This window comes from Oryctolagus cuniculus, chromosome 10 (genome assembly GCF_964237555.1).
Source record: "Oryctolagus cuniculus chromosome 10, mOryCun1.1, whole genome shotgun sequence".
NCBI lineage: Eukaryota > Metazoa > Chordata > Mammalia > Lagomorpha > Leporidae > Oryctolagus > Oryctolagus cuniculus.
Genome location: NC_091441.1, coordinates 15,056,714 through 15,083,718, shown reverse-complemented (window position 1 = coordinate 15,083,718; position 27,005 = coordinate 15,056,714). Strand labels below are relative to the sequence as shown.

The following is a 27,005-nucleotide window of genomic DNA, read 5'->3' as shown; positions in this document are numbered from 1 at the left end:
TCAGAAGCGGGAGCCAGGAATTGCTGCCAGGCACTCTGATATGGGCTGTGGGCATCCCATGGGGCTTCTTAACTGCCGCATCAGATGCTCACTCCTGATAAATATCTTGAGGCTTCCAATGATGTGTTATTTTCCTTAACAAATACAAACCAAGATTGGAAAAAAAGAGCCGATGTTGTTCCATGATGATAGGAAATATTTGAATGAATGCCTGTGAATACCCTTACTGAGAGAGGGAGAGGAAAAGGGGCAGATGGGGAAATGGGGTGGACTGGGACAGAGGAATAGGGAATGGAGGAGAGGAGGAAGTCAGAGGTACAGAGAAGGAACCAGGGAGAGAAAGAAAGAGGGGACTTTCTGTTTCTTAGGTTTTTATCTCAGATGCCAGAAGAAAAAATATTAATGGGTGAGGATGTTTAGGGAATTGTCCTGCAGTTGCAGTCATGACTGAGTAGGAATCGTGGCAGGGAGAAGACAGGTTGATAATCCCTGGAAAGGGTAGCTTCTCACTTGTCTGAGAATTGCTCAGTTCTGTCACTTGTCTCTTCATTTGGTGGTGATGCACTGGGACAGGCTAAGGATTTTGTGCCTTTCAGTCATATGTTACGAGTGCATGGTATTGCATGTGGTTGAAGGCTTTGCAAGTTGTTCAAGGAGAATAAGGAGCAGAGATGGGAAGCTCAGGTTCTCCCAACAGCCCTTTACTCAAGACTCTAACCTCTTGCCTGTGGCTCCAGGAAATAAGCAGGCAGTGCGTCAGCTTGTAAAGATTCTGATTCATGATCACTACTTAAAAGTCACGGAGAGTTACTTGCTCAATACTTTTCTTTACCAGTTTCCACAGGTTGTAGGACTTGGCTGTCCTCTCTTCTGTATGATATCGAATTGTCTTCATAAGAGCACAGCTCTTGGCTGGGGACCATCCTTGTTGGCTTCCAGGTATGTGCTGGCAGGTGGATGAGCTGTCGGGGACTAGTTGTCCTGGCATTAAAGTCTTCAAATAGTTAATGGATAATGCGAATTATCTGTTTAGTCCATTTCCTATGAACTTTTTGAATTATATTTTTAAGTGTTACAGATCTTTATTCTTGGGATCAGAGAGACAGGGAGGTGCTACATTCAGGGTTCTACTTCTTTATTTTTTTGACAGGCAGAGTGGACAGTGAGAGAGAGAGAGAGAGAGAGACAGAAAGGTCTTCCTTTGCTGTTGGTTCACCCTCCAATGGCTGCCGCGGCCAGCGCGCTGTGGCTGGCGCACCACGCTGATCCGATGGCAGGAGCCAGGTGCTTCTCCTGGTCTCCCATGTGGGTGCAGGGCCCAAGCACTTGGGCCATCCTCCACTGCACTCCCTGGCCACAGCAGAGAGCTGGCCTGGAAGAGGGGTAACCGGGACAGAATCCGGCGCCCCGACCGGGACTAGAACCTGGTGTGCCGGCGCCGCAAGGTGGAGGATTAGCCTAGTGAGCCGAGGCGCCGGCCAGGGTTCTACTTCTTTCTAGCATCTTGACAATGAGCACCTTAAACTCTCTGCTTCATAGTTTTCTTATTACTCGTATTGGGATTAGAATGCTTCCTCTATGATTTAGAAAGATTGAATGAAATAATGAATGTGGAAGGGCCTACTACATATTAGGTCTTCAGTAAGTGCTTATTAAGTCTACACATGTGTAGCGCAGTTTGGATTGTAAGTTCCCGCTGCACTAGGTGTCATGGACACATGGGCAGTGATACTCTTGTTCACTGATCACCCCCACAGAGGCAGTTTCTGGGCTGGTATTTAATTGCAGTATTGAAGAAATGCAAAGTTTTGCCTTCGGTTAACTCCCCATGTAGGACTTCTGCTCTTAATGAGTTGTACTATGAGAATTAACCATAAAACTTGTTTTCAAACAGTACTTTATACTTTGTGTGTCTGTGTGGGTGAAAATTGTGGAAATCTTTACTTAATATAGAGTTGGTCTTATGTATATAAAGTTAATTAAAAACAAATCTTACTGAAGAATGGGATGGAAGAGGGAGTAGGAGGTGGGACAGGAGTGGGGGTGGAAGGGTGGGTATGAGGGGAAGAATCGCTCTATTTGTAAAGTTGTACCTGTGAAATTTGTTTTTTGTAATGAGATGTTGTATATCTAAGGATGTAAAAACATCATAGGCTCTGAAAACCGCTTCATCATTAAAAGCTAGGATCAGCGAACTTCTCAGTCAAGGGTCAGATGGTAAATATGTCCACCTTTGCAGTCCATATGTTTTGTCACAACTACTCAACTCTGCCAATGTAGAGCAAAAGCTGTCATAAACAGTAGTAAGGGAAAGGACAAGCTGCTTTCTAATAAAACTTTATTAAAAAGACAGGTAGTAGGCTGGCGCTGCGGCTCACTAGACTAATCCTCCGCCTTGCAGCGCTGGCACACCAGGTTCTAGTCCCGGTTGGGGCACCGGATTCTGTCCCGGTTACCCCTCTTCCAGGCCAGCTCTCTGCTGTGGCCAGGGAGTGCAGTGGAGGATGGCCCAAGTCCTTGGGCCCTGCACCCGCGTGGGAGACCAGGAGAAGCACCTGGCTCCTGCCATCGGATCAGCGTGGTGCACCAGCTGCAGCGCGCCGGCCGCGGCGGCCATTGGAGGGTGAACCAATGGCAAAAGGAAGACGTTTCTCTCTGTCTCTCTCTCTCTCACTGTCCACTCTGCCTGTCAAAAAAAAAAAAAAAAAAAAAAAAAAAAAGGCAGGTAGTGGGTTGGATTTGGTTCAAGATCTGGAGTTATGAGCCCTGATTTTAAGGATAAAACTCTCCAAAGTAGATATATGTCCTAAATATTTGGGTATAAAGAAGATGTATGCATTACTAATTCTATATAGCACAAGCAGTTGTATAACACAGTATGGAAAACCACATTATTATTCCATTTTTTGTAGGTGAGAAAATTGAAGTTCAAGAGGTATTTACTTGTGTGCTCAGACTTGTAAGATTCTTTGGTAAGATTCTGATTTGATCTGGCTTCTCCAATTGCAAATTTGCTGCTTTTTCTATATGGTTTTTGTTGCCTGTTGCTTGTTTTTGATCTCTGAGTCTTGGTTATATTGAGAAGGGCCATTGATATTTCAAGAGTGATTGCAATTTAAAAATAAATTTGTTGTGTTTTGGCTTTTATTATTTCTGCTAATTTGTTGTAGCAACATGTTTTCTCTTTTTGATTTTTATATATAATCAGGTTTTTAAGTTTGGAGGGTAATATGATGGATATAAGGTAAACTGTCTACTTTATAAAAATATACATGTTCTATTAAATTGAAAGTGTCTAAGCAGATATTTTTCCTATAAACACGTTCTATTTCCTCAGTATTTGGATGTAAAGTTAGAGGAAAAAGATCCTCTTGACAATATTTTATAAGATTGCCTTTACCAATAAGAGAATTTTAATCATATCATTTTGTTACAGAACCTGGCACAAATTTTGATTGATGAATCATTCTTGTAAATCATGAAAAAAAGATCAGTTACTAAAAGTTTAATTGATTGGCTCATAACTCATGAAGAATCATAACCTATCAAGGAGGAACCATTTAATTCTACAGTTGATGGAGCAAACACCATTTTTACAGCCTTTTGAATGCAATTGTTATTTTAGCTTGTTGTGAATAGCTCTGTCAGGTTAGTTGACCTCCCAAATTCCCCCAAACTCTAGTGTAATGCTTGATGTGACTGACACGAGAGAAGCTTACTTTATGAGTTTATGTACGCAAAGTTCCAAGTGGTGCTTGGCAAGTGATCAATACATTCTCATCCCCTCTTTAGTGATTTATCTAGTTACCTTAATATGCAGCTACATGTAGTGGGTGATTTCATCACCATTGATTGAGCAATCACAGCACACCAAATTTTTAGGCTTGTAGGGCACAGTCATCTATAGTCAGATCTTTGTTGGATTACTTGAAATGATAAACAGATGCAATCCTAGATGAAAGATATGCAAACTAGTTTTGAGTCTACTCAGGTACACAGAAGCTCAGTGCAACATGTGTATCAACAGCCAACAATAACAAGAGTGACAGCCACAAGTACAGGGAGCCAGGCGAGAGATCATCCTGTTCTAAATGTAAATAGTGCCCGTGGTGAAGGCCACAATAGGCAAAAACTCTATGAAATAGATGGCCACCGACTGGCATAGTTATTGACTGAGTCACATGACAACATTTTCCAACCTCTTGCAAGCCATAACTGATGACTAAACAGGTTTTTGGATGTTTGTGGAAGCTAGAGAAAAAACACAAAACCAGTATCTAATGCACGGAGTGAAAAGATTTAAGTGTATATTTGCTTCTTATGCTTACTGTTGAAAATGGATAAAATCTCTCAATACCTAGCCACTAGTTTCTATTGTTGATATCTTGCAAATACTATTTTTACTGGTTTGATTTATGTGACCACTGCATAATTAGCTTTCACTCTCCACAAAGACAATATCCCTTATTAAAAATGTTTTCTTTAACTTCTCTGTATCTAATATAATCCTGCAGGATTGCAAATTCAGACAATAGTATTGTGTGGCAAGAAATTGGAAAAGGCAGGTGAATGGGGTCAAAAGGGAGCCAGGCCAGAGAGGAATCCTGGTTTAGTTGCTACATCATGTCAATTCCCAGAGTTATAACTCTTCCTAGCTCTCTCCTAGTTGTTACAACCTTTGATACTGCCCACTGATCCCATGTTTACAACCATTAACATATCAGGATCCTGGTGATACAAAGTAAAAGTCATAGCAGATCATTATTTGACTCAGTTTTAAAATTTCTATTTTGTTTTTTTCAATTGTGAAAGACATTCTTCCAATGAAAGCTTTTTTAGAAGCCTAATAAGGGGGAAAAGATAGGGGAGGTGTCTGGGGCTCTAAAATTCTTTTTTTTTTTAACTTTTATTTAATGAATATAAATTTCCAAAGTACGATTTATGGATTACAATGGCTTCCCCCCCATAACGTCCCTCCCACCCACAACCCTCCCCTTTCCCACTCCCTCTCCCCTTCCATTCACATCAAGATTCATTTTCGATTATCTTAATATACAGAAGATCAGCTTAGTATACATTAAGTAAGGATTTCAACAGTTTGCTCCCACACAGAAACATAAAGTGAAAAATAATAGATGATTTTTTTTAATGATGATGAAATCAGATCAGACCTATTGTCGTGTTTAATCCCAGTGAGAGTCAAGTTGGGAGTTGATAATTTCTTTTTTTTTTTTTTTTTTTTTTTACAGAGGATCAGTTTAGTATGCATTAAGTAAAGATTTCAACAGTTTGCACCCCCATAGAAACACAAAGTGAAATATATTGTTTGAGTACTCATTATATAGCATTAAATCTCAATGCACAGCACATTAAGGACAGAGATCCTACATGAGGAGTAAGTGCACAGTGACTCCTGTTGTTGACTTTACCAGTTGACACTCCTGTCTATGGCATCAGTAATCTCCCTATGCTCCAGTCATGAGTTTCCAAGGCTATGGAAGCCCTCTGAGTTCTCCGATTCTTATCTTGTTTAGACAAGGTCATAGTCAAAGTGGAGGTTCTCTCCTCCCTTCAGAGAAAGGTACCTCCTTCTTTGAAGACCTGTTCTTTCCACTGAGATCTCACTCACAGAGATCTTTTGCCAGAGTGTCTTGGCTTTCCATGCCTGAAATACTCTCATGGGCTTTTCAGCCAGATCCGAATGCCTTTAGGGATGATTCTGAGGCCAGAGTGCTATTTAGGACATCTGCCATTCTATGAGTCTGCTGAGTATCTCACTTCCCATGTTGGATCACTCTCCCCTTTATTTATTCTATCGGTTAGTGTTAGCAGGTACTAGACTTGTTTATGTGCTCCCTTTGACTCTTAGTCCTTTCATTATGATAAATTGTGAACTGAAATTGATCACTTGGAATAGTGAGATGGCATTGGTACATGCCACCTTGATGGGATTAAATTGGAGTCCCCTGGTATGTTTCTAACTCTACCATTTGGGGCAAGTCAGCTTGAGCATGTCCCAAATTATATATCTCTTCCCTCTCTTATTCCTACTCTTATGTTTAACAGGGATCACATTTCAGTTAAATTTCAACACTTAAGAATAACTGTGTATTAATTACAGAATTAAACCAGTCATATTAAGTAGAACAGACAAAAAAACTACTAAGAGGGATAATGTATTAAGTTGTTCATTAACAGTCAGGGCTATGCTGATCAAGTCACCGTTTCCCATAGTGTCCATTCCACTTCAACAGGTTTCCTTTTTGGTGTTCAGTCAGTTGTCACCGATCAGGGAGAACATATGGTATTTGTCCCTTTGGGACTGGCTTATTTCACTCAGCATGATGTGTTCCAGATTCCTCCATTTTGTTGCAAATGACTGTATTTCGTTGTTTCTTACTGCGGTATAGTATTCTAAAGAGTACATATCCCATAATTTCTTTATCCAGTCTATCGTTGATGGACATTTAGGTTGGTTCCAGGTCTTAGCTATTGTGAATTGAGCTGCAATAAACATTAGGCTGCAGACCGCTTTTTTGTTTGCCAATTTAAATTCCTTTGGGTAAATTCCAAGGAGTGGGATGGCTGGGTTGAATGGTAGGGTTATCTTCAGGTTTCTGAGGAATCTCCAGACTGACTTCCATAGTGGCTTGACCAGTTTGCATTCCCACCAACAGTGGGTTAGTGTCCCTTTTTCCCCACATCCTCGCCAGCATCTGTTGTTGGTAGATTTCTGAATGTGAGCCATTCTAACGGGGGTGAGGTGGAACCTCATTGTGGTTTTGATTTGCATTTCCCTGATTGCTAATGACCTTGAACATTTTTTCATGTGCCTGTTGGCCATTTGGATTTCCTCTTTTGAAAAATGTCTGTTGAGGTCCTTGGCCCATCTCTTAATTGGGGGCTCTAAAATTCTATGAGGAGCCGGCCCCGCGGCTCACTAGGCTAATCCTCTGCCTTGCGCCTTGCGGCGCCGGCACACCGGGTTCTAGTCCCTATTGGGGCACCGCATTCTGTCCCGGTTGCTCCTCTTCCAGGCCAGCTCTCTGCTGTGGCCAGGGAGTGCAGTGGAGGATGGCCCAAGTCCTTGGGCCCTGCACCCGATTGGGAGACCAGGATAAGCACCTGGCTCCTGCCATTGGATCAGTGCGGTGCGCAGGCTGCAGCACCCTGGCCGCGGTGGCCATTGGAAGGTGAACCAAGGGGAAGGAGACCTTTCTCTCTGTCTCTCTCTCTCACTGTCCACTCTGCCTGTCAAAAAATAAATAAATAAAATAGTTATTTTCTCTTTTATTTTCAGAGATTTTAGTTGAAAGGTGGGGATCAAACATTATTTTGAAGACTCTATAAAGAGACCTAACTGAAAAGAATTGAGAAAATATAAACATATTAAATTAAATATTTCATTAGTTGAAAGCATAAAGTATGAGAATTTGGTTTTTAAAACCTATCTGGTACAATTTCTTTTTCCTTTTTCTTTTCCTTTCTTTTTCCTTTCATCAATCAATGACACTTTTGCTCTAGATTTCAAAATAGTACTTGGAGAAATGCCTTTGTGGGAGGGGCAGCCTTGGTATATCTTCATTCCTGAGAGGGTGTGCACTGAAACTTGGTCAGCTGTTAGCAGCGACTCTGAAGGCAAGAAGGTAAATGCTTGCAATGTTGAATATAATTTTTAACAATAAATACTGCATTAGAAAACTATTTTCAATAAGAGAAATGCAAAGACTGATGTGGTTGAAAATGAAGGATGTTATTTTTATTTTTATTTTATTTTTGCAAAAATCAGTAATTTGTTTTGTGATGCTTTGGATTTTCTGTGGCAAAACTCATTGGCTATACCAACAATAGCTACTGCATCCCTCAGCCCCTACCACCTGTCCAGATGTCTAATGTACTTCATTGTTTTTTAAAAAAATGCAGATGTTTGAATATTTTTTAGCACTCACATACTTGGCAATTATATTTCATTTATTAATGAATGATTTCTGAAATATAAAATGGTATAATATTTAGAATATCTGTCTTTTAAATAATGTGAGTTTGGATGTCTCTTTTGCATCGTTAGTTGGAAAACACTTTTGACTGTATCTTTCACAAGTATTCTCTTGTTTTACGATAGTTTGGTTTGTAGTATGTATAGGTTGGCTTGAACACTTATTCCAGGAGAATAGCATCTACCTGTGTGAAGTTGGAATTTTATTCCTGGTTTATTAATAGCTTTGTGAAAATTATAGGAATCATAAGACATGAAATATTTTTACAGTACAAATTTTTTTCCTATTATGTTTATAGGAAAGAACAATTTTACTTGGAACATTTTGGATTGTTAGAACATGTATCTAGTCTAAACTTCTACCCTTTCATTGTAAAGAAAACCACATTTTAAAACAAATGAAATATTTACAATATGGTAGAACATTAATAAAAGCTGATTCATAGTGGGACCTTTAATGTCCATAATATAAGGAATTCATAATAATCAATAAATATTTTTATAAATTATGAGGACACCAACAGATAACGGACATGAAGGGACAATGAACAAAAATAATCTGTAAACAGAAAAGAACACATGCCCAATATTCAAATCTTAGCAAGTGTAAAGTAAAAATTTTCAAATTGTGAAGAATGATAACAGTTATTATTTGAAGATGGTGAAATAATGATGCAGGTGTCTCACCTGTAACTTTTGGTTGACAGTGTGAAAGCTAAAAGTCTTTATTTGGCCTACAAGTCCCATGTTGAAGGAGATATCCTGAAGAAATAATATGAAAGAAGATAAAGTTATATTATGAAGATGCTCATTTGTAGAATTATTCATAATAGTGAAAATCAGGGCACTAATATAAATTTCCAGCAATAAGATCTTAGTTTATGAAATTAGAATGTCAACCTAATGGGATCCTGTGAAGATGTCAAAAGGCAGATCATATGAGTGTCTCAGTGTGGACAAGCACTGAAGATCCAATGTGAACTGAGAAAACAGCAGGCATGCACACAGACTGTAAGCCTGGAAAGAACACAGAAGAGAAAGAGCAATGGATTTGTCAGTATTGTGAGAGTAACGTATCTCATTACTGTTATTCTGCCATCTGTAGAGGAAGTTAGAATTTAATAACCAAATTCCTTCCTTTACTTCATTAAAGGTTAAATATTAAATTAATTACTTGGAATACATTATAGGTAAAATACAATAACATTTGTATAGATATAATATTTTCTATTTTTTAATACTAATCACCCATAATAGCTATGGTCAGTAGGAGGTGATATTGGAAATAGAAACTATGGAATTTGTAAGTCAGTCCCAATTTGGTGCAAAGTTATTTGCAGTCTTGAAACCTCTATCTCTAGGTCATATTTTCATGGATTTCAGCGCAATTTTAAAAAGATTTTTGAGTAAATCAATGCCCAAGTAGGTAGTGGGAATCCTGGGAGGACATACTGGGATGAGCAGAGGGGGGTGATCAGGGTGGTCCTGAGATGGATCCTTCATGTTGGGGAGGTCTTTTTTTTATGAGCTCTGGCCTTGGGCAGGAGACACAAAGGTGTGCACCTGCTGGAGGCTCCTTCACATGAGGGAGCTGTGTGGTGGGTCACTCAGGGCCAGGCCTTTCCACAGCACAGGCGTCACCTGCTCCAGATGGTATGTGTGGTGCAGGAGGAGAGAGGGTGGCCTTGAGATCACAGTGAATTAGGCCGGCGCCGCGGCTCACTAGGCTAATCCTCCGCCTGCGGCACCGGCACACCGGGTTCTAGTCCCTGTTGGGGCTCCGGATTCTGTCCCAGTTGCTCCTCTTCCAGTCCAGCTCTCTGCTGTGGCCCGGGAATGCAGTGGAGGATGGTCCAAGTGCTTGGGCCCTGCACCCGCATAGGAGACCAGGAGAGGCACCTGGCTCCTGGCTTCGGATCGATGCAGCACGCAGGCTGTGGCAGCCATTTGGGGGGGTGAACCAACGGAGGAGGAAGACCTTTCTCTCTGTCTCTCTCTCTCACTGTCCACTCTGCCTGTCAAAAAAAAAAAAAAAAAAAAAAAGAATGAAATCCTGTCTTTTGCAATGAAATGAATGCAACTGGAAACCATTATGCTGAGTTAAATAAACCAATGTCAAAAAGATAAATATATTTTCTCTGATATGTGGCAGCTAATATAGAATACAAAAAATGTATAGGAATGGAATGGTCTCTTTGGGACATGATTGTCATTTTTAGCCAGGGTTTATGCTCCTGTGGAACTGTCATCTTCTTACATTTTACTTGTTAAATATCATGATTAGTTATGAATTAAAACTTTGACTAAAGAGTGACTAAAATAGAACAACAACAAAAAGAGAAATGAGAGTAAAATCCAGTATGTTCCAGGAGTAGGCAGGTCTGGGCATGGACTGATCATAGCTGCTGTGTGATGGTGTGAAAGTCACTTCACTTCCTCTGGCCTCAGTTTTTTTTTTTTTTTAATCTGGAGAAGAAGGGGGTTGGCCAACATGAGCCATCATGCCCCTCCTAAGGTGGTGGGACTCAATTTTACTTCTGTGCATGTTCCTGCCAGAGAAGCACTTGCAACCCTGGTGCTGGGGCACAGCTGCAGGAGCACTGAGCAAGTGTCAGTTACACTGGACATTTAAAGAGTCAGGCTGGGATCGTTCGGTCTTTCCTCTCACACCCTTCTTTTCCTTCTGTTTTGCTGCCCCCAGTCTCCTGACAGCAGTGAACAAACATCCAGAATGCCCATTACCTTGTCCTTAGATGCTGAAGGTTTTGATCAACTATCAGCCTCCATTATACAACCAAGGCTTTGCAAAAGCATTGACCATCATTTATACACAATTTTGTGAATGACTTTATTTTACTTGAATAAAGGAAGTTCCATCAAGAAGTCTGTAGAATTTTATCCCCCTAAACGAAAAGTTTAAGCCTAACCACCAGATCTGTGGATATGCTCTTATTTGGAAATAGGGTCTTTGCAGATGTGATCAAGATACAATGAGATCTTACTGGATGGTCCTTAGTTCAATGACTGGTGTCTGTAACAGGGGCAGAAATTTGGAGACACACAATGAAGATACAGGGAGGGATGTGAAGATGGAGGCAGAGATTAGAAATAGTCTACAAGCCAAGGAACATCAAAAATTGCTGATGGGGCCAGTGCTGTGGCATAGTGGATAAAGCCGTCGCCTACAGTGCTGGCATCCCATATGGGCGCCGGTTGGAGTCCTGGCTGCTACACTTCCGATCCAGCTCTCTGATGTGGGCTGAGAAAGCAGTAAGATGGCCCAAGTCCTTGGGCCCCTGCACCTGAGTGGGATACCTGGAAGAAGCTCCTGGCTCCTGGCCTTAGATTGGCTCAGCTCCAGATGTTGCAGCCAACTGGGGAGTGAGCCAGCTGATGGAGGACCTCTCTTTCTCTGCCTCTCCTTTTCTCTCTGTGTAACTCTGACTTTCAGAAGAATAAACAAATCCACCCTCCAGAACTGTGGGAGAACAAATTCCTGTTGTTTAAGCTACCTGGTTTGTTGTAATTTGTTATGGTCATTCTAAGAAACTAATTCACACTAGTAAATGAAAATATAACTCTATCTGTATCAAAACTGGCATCAACTTCTGTATTTATAAATAATGATGACCTTTGTTTTCCAGTTCTTAATAACATATTGAATACTCATATCTTGGATATTTTCCTCCAATCACCCATTTCTCTCCCTCTTTCTTTCAGTTTTAGATTCTTAGCAGTTTTCCAATGGACTCTCTTGTTGCAGCAAATACCAAATTTTGCTTTGACATTTTCCAAGAGATAAGCAAAAGTGATGGTCATAAAAATATCTTTTTCTGTCCTCTGAGCCTCTCGGCTGCCCTTGGTATGGTCCGCCTCGGGGCTAGAAGTGACAGTGCACGTCAGATTGATGAGGTATGTATCTGTGTAGGGTCCTGAACTCTGGGTTTACACTCAGGTCTGATGCTAATCTCACTTGGGCAAGTGGAGATGCTCTGCTTACAGCACCCTGGGCTGGCTTGGAGCGTGTGCCTACCTCTGAGCCTCGGTTGCATTTCCCCCATCTTGCTTTATTTTTCAATCCTCTTGTTCTTCAAGGTCAGTCAGTCTCCATCTCCTTAGTGGTGCCTTCCCAAGCTGTCTGACAATCTGCCAGCTTTTCTCATGCGTCTCCTCTGACTCTTCTCTTTCTGCATGTCTGTCATTCTTCCTCCTGATAATTAGTGATATCAATATTCCTAGAAAATTTTGATATGTGCATGTGTTTTCTCTCACTCATTTCACTAACTATTGTAAGTATTTACTAAGCCCCAGATATGTACCCAGTAGCTGGAGATCTTGGCCTCCTCCTTGATTCTTGTGTTTCTCTCTCACTTCACACCACATTTGTCAGACAGTTTTCTTTGGCAATGTAAGTGGAGTCCAGGCACTTCTCACTGCCTTCCTGAGGTCTATGCCACACCATCTCTTCTAACCTGGTCACTGTGACAGCCTCTAATGGCTTCCTGCTCCACTGACAGTCTGTTCTCAATATTGCAGGCCCAAATGTCCTTTGAAAACCTGTGCTGCGTTTTGTTTCTCTTCTACTTGAAGACTCAGACTTTTACTTTGCTCCTGATAGAAGTCTAAGACCTTACAAAGAAGCTCTGAGATCTGACTCCCAGTCAACCCTGTGATTCCATCTCCCTCACCTTCTCCCCACCATCCCTTGAGCCTGTCACACTGGCCTCCTTGCCTTAGGGTTTTTGCTCCAGCTCCCTCTGCCTGATGGTTATTCCTCGGCTAACTGATCTTTTAATTGACTTTCTCCTTCAAATCCTTGATCAGAGTTTACCTCCTCTAGGAGATCTACTTTGACTTCCTAATTTAATGCTGCATCCTGGCCCCTAGTTCCACAAGATTCCAGCTACTTTTTCTCACATGGCATTTCCCCCTTCTAACACACTCCACACAGTCATTAACTACTATGTGTATTGCTTTTTGTATTACTCCTCCACTAGAATTTAACTTCCTACAGAACAGGAATTTTATCCTAGAATAGTGCTTGGCTTAGAGTACGTACCCAGTGAATATCTGCAGAATAAATGAGCGAATGTGACAAGAACAAATCATCAAACAGACTATCAGCTCCTGGGTTGGTCTTATACTTCCTTGGATCTCTGGTATAGCTCAAGGATTAGGCATTAATTAAGGTATTGCCCCTTAGCCAGGAGGAGTAGAATTTATAGACCAAGGCAGAATGTGTTTATGATGGCTCTGCTTTATTCATCTCCTTTCTGTTCCATTAGCAAAGGTTAGCTGCAGAGTGTGGCTTGTGTCCTCCAGATCTGGTTGTAGGCGTTTCTACTTCAGGCACTGGAGGTCACCTTCTCACAACCTGCAGCTGAACAGTGCAGAATGAACCCCTTGTCTCCTTTCTGCAATGCTCTAGACAGCTTATCTTTCGCTATTGATCTATAACTCTAGGTCAGTGCTGCCAATCCAAATATAATACAAATACTAAAATGTTAGCAGCCACATTAAAAAATAAAAAAGTAAGGTCAATTTTTTAATATCAAATTTTATTTAACCAATATATCAAAACTATTCTCACAGCAACATTTAATCAATATTCCATTTTAGTTAGATGTTTAACATTCTTTGTTTTTCGTATTGTCTTTCAGATCTGCTGTGTATTTTACAATTACAGTCAATGCTAACAGGCCATCTGTAAAGTGCTCAAGGCTAGGTGTATCTCCTAGATTCCTCGATATTGTTTTAGTTTGGTTCTATGCATTCCTAAATGCAATCCCAGGGATTTGGCATTCAATGACTCTCTGTCATTCCACTTCACAACCCAAGGGAAGAAGCACCCCTTTTACTTTAAACTATTGTTGGTCCTTTTGTTTGTCTAAGTAATCATTGTTATTGTCACACTATGAAATGTTTCTGAATCTATTCGGACCTTTATTGTTCATATTATCTGAAAGATGTTGTCAATATCACACAGGTACTACACTTCAATGAAATTTCCCAGGATGAGGGCAAAGATGTCAATCCCTGTCTGAAAAGTAAAAAAGAAGTGCCGCCTGACAGCTCTCCGGAGGGGCAGAAAGGGACGGCAGGATCAGTGGGTCCAGAGGTGAGTCACCACTGCCTTCTGGCTGAACTGTATGTGGTGATTGTTGCTTATCCACGAACATTGGATGCCACCAATAGCAGTATCCTCCTATGATCTGCCATTCCTTTTTAGTTGTGCTTTTTAATACATCTTTGGCAGTGGGTTAAGTTTCTTAGAAGCAATATCCCACTGAAAAATCTAGTATCCTCTGCTCATGATAAAGAAACTCAGATCCTTGCCTGCTTCTATAGGCCATCGGTTGCCAGGACGGAGCATGGTTGAAGAGGAAGAGCGGCGGAGTTCTTGCTCTCTCCGCTCCACCTTAGGATGTTCTACTTCATGCTGAAATCCGTACTGACACATGTATCTTTTATTGGCTGTTTCATACCAGGAGAAGGAACAGAGATATTCTCCAGGGTACTGCTATGCTAGAGAGTTTAGGAGGAGGGTGGAGAGATGACTGCATTTCTTGGACATTTTGAGTGCAAAGAAAATCAAGTGTCCCATTCTAACTACAATGTGCACTGCTGAGACACACGCTATTTTTTTTTTCCTGAATGAACTCACAGTGATGTGGGGGCCATCACCTCTAATGGGGGATCACTTCTCACCTCCCATTCCTCTCTTCTTTCTAGCATGCTCCCCCTACAAGGAACAAAAAATTTTGTTAGCATATAGTAACAAAATCTCACAAAACAGCTCTGACTGCAGCTCTATACAAACTTACCCCACTTTTAGTGGTGTTTAGCTCTGGTTCATGTTTAAGCTCACATTTTATTTGTTCTTTGTTAGACTGAGTCTTCCAAGGAAGAGAATGAACTACTCGGCTGCTATTTCGGCAAGCTTCTCTCCAAAATAGACAGAATCAAACCTGATTACACCATGAGTATGGCCAACCGGCTTTATGGAGAGCAGGAATTCCCAATCCGCCCAGTGAGTTGTGCACGGCAGATGATTGCAACTGTAGAGCATACTGTTTAAAGATGAATGGCTAGATTACTCACCTGCTACCTGGCACACAGACCTTTGATAGGATGATGTGCTGTGGACTGGTGGGATGTTCAGGACCCACCTCTTGCTGTTCCAAAATTTTTCTGTGTCTCCCAGCTTTCAGTATGAGAAATTACATGGTCCATTGTCTGTGGAATAGAGTGGGTAAGAAAGAGTCATATGAGTAATAGCTTTGGATCATGAATGGGTTTGGTAATGGCATTTCTCATGACTAACATTTCCCTATGAAAATGGAAGTATTTTGTAGCTCCTCTACCTGTTGGCTTCCCCCAAGGTACTTCTCTAAAATGATCTTTTGTGCCACACAACCAGGCTACGCCCAATGAACTTTTGTACGTGTGCCCTTCAGAAGGGGTGCTACAGCACAAGCAAGGAGCTTGTGTTTGAAGCCCGAGGAGCACGTCTGAAGGCTGGGACTAGCCAGCTTTGTGTGTAGAGCAGCATGTGTCTCAATTTGGCCTTTAGCTCCTCTCTAGTCACTAGAAGGAGCCACATACTAAATAATAAACATTAAGGGTACAACCGCTGGCAGATATGGGACACATTTGGTGATACCTGGACAGAGACAACATCCTTTTGACCACAAAAGGTGTGTTCTCTTACTAAGGAAATGCAATTTTATGTTGTTTTTTTTAAAAAACTGTATTTTTGAGATACAAATTCACATATCATACCATTCACCTATTAAAAGTGTATAAATCAGTGGTACTGGTGTGTTACATTACCCATTTTAAAATTTTCTTTAAAATACATTTAACAAAATTTGTTATTGTAAATATTTTTAAACATACAACCTTATGGCATTGATTACATTCAAAAAGTTATACAAGCACCAAATTAGTGGGTAAGTCAGCAAATATTAAGTGGGGTTTTAGTTTGTAGAAACAGAAACATTTATAGTTAACTCTCTCAAGTTACTTGATATTTATCTTGTGATGTCTTCACAAATGGATTGTTGAGGTAGAAGGGTATCTGATGGGGAAAGGCCCTTCCCATCACTGTGTCACTGTGGACTGCTTTGTGAGTCCATGTTCTGTGTCCTGTCTCTACAATAACAGAAGTGTTGTTACTGCCAGTTAAGACTGAGGCTAGGTATACGTGGACATAACTGCTCCTCCAATGTTAAGTGAACAGACACAGCTCACTAGACTTCTTGTGAATGTCTCTTAACTGTTAGCATCACTATTTGATTTTATTGCACCATTTTCCATTTATTCCAATTGAACAGGAATATGTAGATGGTGTGATTGAATTTTACCACACAACAATCGAAAGTGCTGATTTTCGGAAAGACCCTGAGAACTCCAGACAAATGGTTAACTTCTGGGTTGAATCTCAATGCCAAGGTAAGAAAGGCCAAGCCCATTGTTGCTGATTTCCTTTTCTATCTCAAAGAAAACAAAGCAGCTTAGCTTCTATTATTATATTTATTATGGCTCTTTGCTCTATTATACAGGTTAGAGGCCTTTCAGTCAACCACAATGCTAGCAGACGTTAACTTTTTCTGTTGACTTTAAAATGTCAGTACAAAGCTGAGATTATGAAGAGATTTGTTACTCAAAGGACATGGATATAATAAAATTCTGTTCTTATTAACTAGATTCAGAGTTATTTTTGGAGTGAAGGGGAATACAGAGTTAGTGACAAAGAGTGGCACTTTGATTTCCACATAGATGGAATAATCTTTTAAAACAAAACTCCTCTTTTATCCTCACCCAACTCCCAGCAAAATAGAGGCCTTCAAATGGAAGTGAGGTCAGATTGTGCTTCAGTGGGGCCCCTAAACTGGGCATTCCTTCCCAGGCACATTTATTTATTTTAAAGCCAGAGAGAGAGAAAGAGAGAGAGAGAGAGAGAGAGAGAGAGAGAGACCCCATCCCTAACTGCTTCATTCCCCAAATGGCTGCAACAGTCAGAGCTGAGCCGATCCAAAGCCAGGAGCCAGGAGCTTCTTCCCGGTTCCCACATGGGTGTGGGGGCCCAAGCCACCTTCTGCTGCTTTCCCAGGCCATTAGGAAGGGACTGGATAGAAGAGGAGCAGCTGGGACTCGAACTGGCACCAGTAAGGGATGCATGCACTGCAGGTGGAGGCTTAGCAGACTACGCCACAGTGCTGACCCCCCAGTCACATTTAAATACAGCCGAGTGTCCTGACTGGCTTGCCAGCAGCTATATTATCAAGCATGCTTTTCTGCTGCAATGGGAAGTTGTTGTCTGCCATGACCCCCCTGGGCACTCATTGTCAGCAGCTCCCTAGCCTTTACTGGTAGTGTGTCTTCTTCACGGAGCTCAGTTACATGGCTATCCCAATAGACATAGAAACTGCGTTGCTTTGGAATAATACTACTCTTCATGAAAAATCTATGCCTTGGCAGTGTTCAGCTTGGTAAGGTTATAGCTCTTTATTCCTGAGATGCTTGCATTAAAAAACAAAATGGAAACTAACTGAAGTTGGATCTGACTGCTCCTAGATTTGCCAGAAGACCCTGGTGTTAGTGAGCTTCATGAGCCTCAGTAGTTATGTCTGTAAGATGACAGAGTAGGAAGGAGGTCTCTTGCTTCTGTAAATTCCATGATTCTTTAAAGCAATATTTCCTTTTGTAAATGGAACTTATAGTTTCATTTTTTAAATTGGTTCTCCTTGCAGGTTATGATTTCTATTTCAATATTTCTTTTGAAAATTTTCTCAATTTTTTCATTAAAAATTTTTAAGATAATGTTTTTAATTTATATTATAATCAAAGGCTTAATGATCCATTAAATAGTTTAACAAGTAAAAAGTAAAAAGACAGTAGTTCAACAGGAATATAGGCAAGGGTTATAAACAGTGATCAAGTAAAATATGTAAATTTTTCTCATATACAATAAATTTTAAAATAATCATAGATCATTAAAACCACAATAGTATATATTTCTAATGCTTTAATTATAGGTTTCTTTCTGATGGTGGGATTGGATAGCTATTATTTTTGGAAACAAATCAGTGTTTCAGTGATAAATGTTCATTTGCCCATAGAATTCAAGCTCATTTTCCCTATAAAAGACTCACTGAAACTGGAGTTAATTTGTCATAATTAGAATTACTAAGAAGCCCATTTCTTGGATTTACAACATTATTCATACAAGAAAAATAACATGACACATTAAAAATTCTTTAATTGGACTATAGTGACTTTCAAACCTGAGTGTTTTATATTTACTTATAAAAGTAATATCTAAATCTGCATTGACTTAATAAAAATATACAAGATTTTAATAATATAAAAGATTTTACTTCATTGCTTTGTGTGATGAACTAAGAACAAATGGAAGCCCAAGAAGGTTTAAGAAAGTGGAGCGTTTTTTAAAGATAACAACACTCTGATCTGACCATCTTAATTCTTCAAGATGCAAAATGCAGTCTATACACTCACATTTTCTTTTCTGCCACTGATTTATGTCTTCTTATAACATAGTCAAATATCTTAATGCAAAAAATTTCAAAAATTATGTTTTTCCCATAAAGGAAAAGTCTGTATGCCCTATCTGTGACCTTCTTTTAAAAAGGGTTTCTAAGAATGATAAAACTTTATTGAATCAGATTTGTGTCCTCAGGTTTGAAGTGTTATTCATTATAATTGTTATGTAAAGATTGGCCTCATCAGCAGTACACATGTTAATTAGCTTAATTTAGGTATTCCACCGTGTCTACATATTTCAAAACATATTGTACATAATAAATATATACATTTTAACTTGTTCATTAGTAAGTAAATTAAAAAAAATCGGAAATCAGACTGTTCACTTTGAATTAGCTTCTGAGCTCAGTGTGGCCAGCAAGTGTGTGGCCTCAACTTCTCCCTAATGCCTTTTCTTTCCTGTTTCTTATTTGCAATGGTCAGTGGTCTTGCTGGCATACCTTGGCAGGAAGGAAGCAGATGAGTCCTCTTGTTGGTCTGGGTAGGCCTTAGAGAGCACTGCCTTCGACCGTATATGCATGGATTTGCAAAATAGAAAGAACGCTTTCCTTTAAGCATAAAGGTTAGTAACTTGCAGAGTCAGGTCAACTGCTGGACACAGACCAGGGCACCTTAAAAAAAGTATTTATTTACTTAAAAGGCAGAGAGACAGAGAGAGAAAGAGACATACAGAAAGAGGGAGAGAGAGAAAGAGAGAGAGAGAAAGGGAGAGAGAGAGTATGTGTGCAAGACAGCACTCATTTGCTCGTTTACTGTGCAAATGTTTGCAATAGCCGGGGCTGGGCCAGATCTGGGCCAGAAGCTGGGCATATAATCTAGGTCTCCTGTGTGAAAGCCAGGAACTTAATTACCTAAGCCATCACTGCTGCCTCCCAGGATCTGCACAGGCAGGAAGTGGAGTAATTAGTTGGAGCTGAGAATTGAATGAGCTCCAGTGTGAGACGTGAATGCTTTAATTGCTAGGATAAATGCACGTTCAGATCAAGGAACTTTTTGATCAAGCATTGCTGCTTCTGCCTTTTGAATAAAACTATCAGTCACTGACAGTCTAGGAACACTATCTGACTTTTCAGTTTGTCTTTGGTACCTGGTTCAATAATTTCTGCTCCTTTCTTTCATCTAAGGTCTTCTTGTTCATGTTTCCTGTCCTCACACTGACTTAGGGCAAAGGTATCCTTGGCTTTTCCTTGGGAGAAGTCTCTAAATCTCAGAATTGTTTGTCATTCTTTCTTCCACATGCCATAAAAATTCCCATTCCTTCAGGGCTCCGCTCAGCTGTCAAGAGGAAAGTATTTAATTGAAGAAATTCAGGGGTGGGTATTTGCAGCGGTAGTTAAGATGCCTCTTGGGATGCTTGCCTTCCATGTCAGAGTGCCTGCACCCAAGTCCTGCGTCTGCTCTCAGTTGCAGCTTCCTGCTAATACAGACCCTGGGAAGCAGCAGGTGATGGCTCCAATTCTTTGGCCCCTGCTACCCACATGGAAGATCTTGATGGAGTTTCTGGCTCCTAGCTTAGCACAGATGATGCAGGCCTTTGGTGAGTGAAACAGCAAAACAGCAAATAGGAGATCTCTCTTTCTCTCAAGTAAATTAAATAAGTGTAACTTTAAAAAAAAAGAAACTACTTTTTTTTTTTTTTGCACACAGGAAAAGCTTTATTAAGTCAAGGAAGTATTACACTTTTTGAAAGCTTTGATGTGGAACTACTTTCTTTTAAGTGAATTAACTCTCCCAGGGTATATTTTTTTTTAATATTTTATTTAGTTGAGAGGTAGAGTTACAGACTGTGAAAGGGAGAGACAGAGAGAAAGGTCTTCCGTTGGTTTACTCCCCAAATGGCTGCATTGGCAAAGCTGTGCTGATCTGAAGCCAGGAGCCAGGAGCCAGGAGCCAGGAGCTTCTTCTCAGTCTCCTATGCAGGTGCAGGGGCCCAAGCACTTGGGCCATCCTCTACTGCTTTCCCAGTACATAGCAGAGAGCTGGATTGGAAGAGAAGCAGCCAAGACTAGAACCGGCACCTACATGGGTTACCGGTGCCATAGGTGGAGGATTAACCTACTGCGCCATAGTGCCAGCCCCTATCCCATGGTATTTTAAATGTACATGGTGTCAACACAGTCTGTTGTTATAGGTTTCAGTTGAAGGGTCTTAAGACTTCAGATTACATGCAAGTAACTGAGGATTTGGTATTTTTGAGGTGGGCAAGGATGTACCCTAAAAATGAACTATTGCTTGATGGTATTGGGTTTAAGCCTGTTTTACTGTGTGAGGATTCCCCAGAGCTGGGTCAACAGTTGGAAGGCTCGGGCTGGCATTGTGGCAAAGCGGGCTAAACCACTGTCAGCATTGCTGGTATTCCATATGTGTGCCAGTTCAAGTCCTGGACGTTCCACTTCTGATCCAGATTCCTGCTAATGTGTCTGGTAAGGTAGCAGAGGATGGCCCACAAGTTTGGGCTCCTTCACTCATGTGGGAGACCTGGAGGAAGCTCCTGTCCCCTGGCTTTGGCTTATCCCAATCCCAGCTATTGCAGTCATCTGGGGAGTGAACCAAGGGATGGAAGATCTGTCTTTCTGCCTTTCTGTCTCTCCCCTGCTCTCTCTGTAACTCTGGCTTTCAAATAAATCAACCAATCAATCTTTAAAAAAGAGAGTTGGAGGACTCTGGACTGGTCTTACCTCTCATTGGTTGTAGTTTATTCTGCTATAAATAAAGGATAATTAAACCCATTTCTCATGCTTTATGTGAGATGGTGTGAAAGAGGGCATGTAAAGGTCTCTACAAAATAAGTTTCATATCATAGCCTGGTACATTTGTGTGTGTTTTTGCTTATACTATCTTTATACTTTTTATATTTGTGTATGCTTTTGTTTATATTTAGTTTGTAAGTACATAGAGAAGTCTTCAAAATATACATGGGTAATACATATTATAAAAAACTAGGCATAGTTTAAAATTTTCTTGCACCAAAATAAGCATTGTATTTTCATTTTTATGTGATGGACACTTGAAATACTGTGATAAATGCTTGAAAGAGAAAATTTATACCATGTTATTTTCTCAAGAAGATGATAAAATAGCCAGGTGGTTGGATCTATAATTAGGAAGATAAGCCATGGTCTAAGATGTCTGATGACAAGTACCAACCACAAGTGATATGGAGAATTAAAGGATGGTCCCTCAATTATTGTGCTCTGGATGATGTCATCACTCCAGGATGGAGTGAGAGAGTTCTTCCTCCCATCACTCTACCTCTTTAACTAACCTTTCATGTCACTCATGACACTGAGTGGTTTAATTTTCTTGGGTTAGTTCTTTTTAAAAAAAATTCATTTATTTATTTAGAAAGCAGAATGGTGGTAGCAGGGAGAGAGAGAGAGAGAGAGAGAGAGAGAAAGAGAGAGAGAGAGAGAGAAAGAGATCCTGTATTCATATCCTGGTTCATATCCCAAGTGACTAAAAAAGTCAGTTCTGGCCGAGACTGAAGCCAGGAGCCAGAAACTCCATCCAGGACTCCCATATAGGTGGCAGGGCTCCAAGTACTTGGGCTATCATGCACTGCCTTCCCAGGCACACTGGCAGCAAGCTGGATCAGAAGTGGAGCAGCTGGGACTCAAAACAGCACTCCAATGTGGAATGCTGATACTGCAATTTGTGGCTTAACCTGCTGTACCACAGTGCCACCTCCTTGGGTTAGATCTTGACGAGATCCTCTCTAACCTTGAAAATGTTAAACTTTATTTAAAAAGTCTGTCTACATGTATGATTTTGCTATAGTGCAAATTCCAAATATTCTTTGGGATCTTTTCTTTAGGTAAAATCAAGGAACTCTTCAGCAAGGGCATGATTAATGACGCGACAGTGCTGGTGCTGGTGAATGCTGTTTACTTCAAGGCCAAATGGGAAAGACGCTTTGATTATAAAGACACAGTCGATGCACTTTTCTTTATAAATGAGGTACTTTATTTGAACTCAACATTTTCTTTTCTTTTTTTTTTAAATTTTTTTTTGACAGGCAGAGTGGACAGTGAGAGAGAGAGACAGAGAGAAAGGTCTTCTTTTGCCGTTGGTTCACCCTTCAGTGGCCGCCGTGGCCGGTGTGTTGCAGCCGGCGCACCGCGCCGATCTGATAGCAGGAGCCAGGTGCTTCTCCTGGTCTCCCATGGGGTGCAGGGCCCAAGCACTTGGGCCATCCTCCACTGCACTCCCTGGCCACAGCAGAGAGCTGGCCTGGAAGAGGGGCAACCGGGACAGAATCCGGTGCCCGGACTGGGACTAGAACCCGGTGTGCTGGCGCCGCAAGGCGGAGGATTAGCCTAGTGAGCCGCGGCGCCGGCTGAACTCAACATTTTCTAGATGGCCCAGTTGTAATTTCCTTTAAGAAATTGGCTGTTTGTAGACTCCAATCTAAAATTTAAATCTTTGAGCTACAGCTTACATTTATGATGAGCACATTCAGTTATTAATAAACATCATTACTTCAAGTTCACTGAGCCTTTTTCGGGTTTCTGCTAGTTGAGACCTGGGTAGATGCCTACACAGAAGGTCTACCAACAAGTGGTTGGGAAGGTAAAGAACTGATAAAAATACGGCAAGATAAAATGTTGGCAAGAGAAGTGCTGACAGGGCAATGGGCGGCTACTCTGCTCGGATCACTGGCATGGCTCAGAACCTCTGCTGCTGACCCTTTCATCTTAAACAACCCCTCTGCTGAGGGGAGCTGGGGCCGCTGAATTGTGAGTTCACTATGGCAGTCCTGTGACCTGCTGTCTTGCCCACTGCAGAATGAAAAGAAGAATGTGAAGATGATGAAGCAGAAGGGTTTGTTTAGACTTGGCTTCATAGAGGAGCTGAAAGTGCAGATTCTGGAAATAAGGTACACCAAAGGGGAGCTCAGCATGTTTGTCCTGCTGCCTTCTTCCTCTGAAGACAACCTGAAGGGCCTGCAAGAGGTAAACCCCAACTTTTATGTCCCTACAAAATGTTGAACTATAGAGCTTTGGAGAACACCACCACCTACCATTTGTCATCCTGAGGCAGAAGGATGCCTGAGCTATCAGAAACTGAAGACTGTATAAGGATCATCTGAATTATGTGAGATATTTATTCCTCACTTGTTTCACAGTAAAGTAAAATTGCTAAGAACATTGGAATAGAAGTCTCCTCTCCAGTCTGGTAGCTGTCTGAACCAGTTGTCCAAACCAAGGACACTGGATGCTGAGTAACTCAAGAACCGCCGTAAATGAAACAATTTTCTTTTTCTGTGGAAATCCTGACTGCTGGCCTCTCACTCAGACTGTTTTGCTGCAGCTCAGTAAAAGGCCTGTCGGCAGAATCCTGTTTTGGGTGCATGTGCCTTGACAGAAGTCCAGATACTAATACTGGAACACATTGCCTGTAAAGTAGGACTTAATGAAGCCTGGGGGAGCTCAGCTGCATACTGTCCTGGGGGTAAAGAGAAACAGAAAGAGAAGAAAAGTGGGGAGAAGCATCAGTATAGTAATTATAATATCAGTAAAAGTCATTCTTCAAATTTTATGTGGCACATCATGTTTAGTGCTTTACATACATTTTTTGTCCTAGTCCTTGCAAGAACTTAATTGCATTATCTCTGTTTAATAGAAGAAGTTTGACTTTAGAATGTATGGGCTTTCCCGAGCCTACTCAAGTAATCAGCTGAGCTTGGTTTGGCTCTGGACACTGATCTGTCAGACACCAAAACACATGGGAATCCAAATTGTCCTATAACTTCTTAAGAGGAAAGAGTTTTGCTTGGAGGAGTTTAAAATGAAATCAGACTATTTTGAGATTTAGATTTGAAGGCTGATACTGTTGAAACAGGCTTAGGCACTTGGTAGTAATTGGAGTGTTCTTTGCAGGCTGGTGATCTGACCCTAAATATTATGTTTCTTTCTGTTATAGCTTGAAAGGAAAATCACCTACGAAACCATAGCAGCCTGGTGCAGCGCAGAAAACATGTCAGAAGAGAAAGTAGATGTCTCCTTCCCCCAGTTCACCCTGGAAGACACCTATGATCTCAATAGCATTCTCCAAGACCTGGGCGTTACAGATATCTTTGATGAAAGCAAGGCTGATCTTACTGGAATCTCTCTAAGTCCCAATTTATATTTATCCAAGGTGGTCCACAAAGCCTTTGTGGAGGTGGATGAAAATGGCACGGAGGCAGCCGCAGCCAGCGGTTCTGTGGGCATGGAGATGTCAGTGCCATCTTGGGTGGAATTTAATGCCAACCACCCTTTCCTCTTTTTCATCAGACACAACAAAAGCCAAAGCATTCTCTTCTATGGCCGGGTCTGCTCTCCTTGAAAAGGATGCTCTGTCTCCTACTGGAGAGCTGGAGGAAGATTGCCATACAGTCTTCCTGCAGTATTACACAGGCTCTTGCATTTTGGCTAAAATCTAAATCTGACCTCCCTCCATTAGGGCTGTACATTGCCTTCCTCCAGCTGTCAACTGGTGTGCTTGTCCTATCTCTCACACCCCGGAGTTGATCTTCATGTAAGTCTTAGTACTGAGGGCCTTTGCTCCCTCCCTAACTTTCCACCCTAAACATTTAAGCAAACAGATTCACCCTCTGAGACCTGAAGGTCAACACAATTCACAGTGGTCTTGATTTTATTATCTACCTCCTTAGGCAGGAATCCTGAGTTCAAGTTTCTAGACTACTTCTAAGAGATGGGACACTCAGATGCCATCTTGTCAGGGGTGGTCAGAGAGAGTGTTTGGCTGCAATGTGTTTTGGAAACTCAGCTGTCTCTAGGGCAGTTGTAATTGTGATCTTCACTTGGCAAGATGCTCTGCTTTTGCTTCCTGTGTCTTCCACTGTTGTGTGAGGTCTTTTCACTTGTGAGGAGGTAGGGCTTGGTACATTTCCAACCACAATTTGTTTTGCACAGAGCAGGATATGATACTTTGAATTTGACACTGAACCCATGGGAAGTTGATTTAGATGAGATTGGTCTTAGTTTTCCATATTTAGTCCTGTAGGGAATCAATAAACACTTCCTCCACCTCTTCACCATTTTCTTTAGAGAACTCCCCTTGGGAGCTAGTTACTCCTAAGTAGCCAACAAGATGACAGAAGGGCCTATTGCCCTTGTGGACAGCAGATTTCCCAAGACCGCCTCTCTGCACTCTGGCCACATGAAACTATTCCCCCTGCCAGAGGGCTCATGCCTGGATGCCTGTACCAGGGCACAATGTACATGGAAACCATTGTCTAGGGGCTGCCAGCTTCCTGTGCAGATTGGCTCTGCTGAAAGCCTGGCACATGTGTTCAGACTCCTGGACCCAGGCCCTTTGTTCTCTGATAAGACCACCTGTGTTTTTGCCCTCTGCCTTAGCTGAACACCTGGGAATGACCAGTGACACGTGTAACTCAGGGAACAAGTCAGTCTCCTTTTGTCAGGGTAAATTCCTGTTCTTGGTTGTGACCCAGTTTCCCTGCCCTGCCTTGTGACTGTCCTCCACCTAGCTGCCCTTGCCTTGGCCTGGAGTGGCAGTAGCAGTCTGCAGGAAAGGGCAGGTCAACTATCTGCTCCAACGCTGGCCTCCTCCCTCAGGCCTCTCCTGTGCTGTGATTTCTTTGTGATGTGAGGGACACATTCCCTGTTCTTCACCCAGACTTGTCAGTGTCAAAACTTACTTAGGATATAAAACAATTCGTTATTGGTAATATGAGGCCGTTTGAGACAGTCTATTCCCCAGAATGCATGTTTTATGGGTCAAATTTCTCTCAGGTAATCAAAAGTTTAGTCTCCTCTATGGTTCCTTTTGAGGTTAATGTTTTGAGGGTTGATTCCATGCCTGACTTGGTGTCACTGCGACACTGATCCAGTGACAGGAAGCCCATTAGACACTGAGATTTATACATAGGGCTGGCATTGTCTGATGTTTCTTGTGTTGTTATTCTTTTACTTGGTGAACATGTTTTTCTGATTTATCTTGAGAGTTCTCAGAATTTGAAGCATGTGGGGTAAATGTTATCTATTTACAACAGTGAGAAAGAATAAGATTCTTTAATGTTTCTGTTAACATGTAGATTTATTCTTTACTGTCCTTTGATTGATTAGAATAGTTTTTCTTAGTGAATAAATCCCTTTTTTGTTGCTAGTTACAATACATACAATGTGGAGCCGGCACTGTGGAGTAGACAGTACTGTGTCAGCATCATCCCATATGGGTGCTGGTTTAAGTTCCTGCTGCTCCACTTCTGATCTAGCTCCCTGCTAGTGTACCCGGGAGGGCAATGAAGAATGGTCCAAGTGCTTGGGCCCCTGCACCCATGTAGGAAACCCGAAGGAAGCCCCTGGCTCTTGGCTTTGGCTTGGCTCAACCCTGGCCATTTAGAGAGTGAACCTATCTTTCTCTCCTTCTCTGTATTTCTGATGTCAAATAAATAAAAATAAAATCTTAAAAACTA

The 27,005-nt window shown here is 41.3% G+C and overlaps 1 protein-coding gene across 5 annotated transcripts; it reads left to right on the top strand.

Moving 5' to 3' along the window:
* The first annotated feature begins 817 nt into the window (after positions 1-817).
* SERPINB12 (serpin family B member 12) lies at positions 818-27,005 on the top strand. Of its 5 annotated transcripts, XM_051851083.1 has the most exons (10): positions 818-939; positions 2,913-2,972; positions 3,437-3,648; positions 11,717-11,908; positions 13,983-14,114; positions 14,886-15,026; positions 16,333-16,450; positions 22,377-22,519; positions 23,347-23,514; positions 24,485-27,005. In XM_051851083.1, the coding sequence occupies exons 4-10, from the start codon at positions 11,741-11,743 to the stop codon at positions 24,887-24,889; spliced, it is 1,275 nt and encodes a 424-aa protein (XP_051707043.1). In that variant the 5' UTR covers positions 818-939; positions 2,913-2,972; positions 3,437-3,648; positions 11,717-11,740; the 3' UTR covers positions 24,890-27,005. The 5 variants fall into 5 exon arrangements, with proteins under 5 accessions (XP_051707043.1, XP_017199137.1, XP_008259602.1 ...); XM_017343648.2 differs by lacking the exon at positions 3,437-3,648; XM_008261380.3 differs by lacking the exons at positions 2,913-2,972; positions 3,437-3,648.

Bases quoted from the DNA above. Each gene is read 5' to 3' on its own strand.
- SERPINB12 (XM_008261380.3), top strand. From the start codon at position 11,741: ATGGACTCTCTTGTTGCAGCAAATACCAAATTTTGCTTTGACATTTTC. The intron at 15,027-16,332 runs GTGAGTTGTGCA...CCAATTGAACAG, and splicing joins AGGAATTCCCAATCCGCCCA to GAATATGTAGATGGTGTGAT. The intron at 16,451-22,376 runs GTAAGAAAGGCC...TCTTTTCTTTAG, and splicing joins GGTTGAATCTCAATGCCAAG to GTAAAATCAAGGAACTCTTC.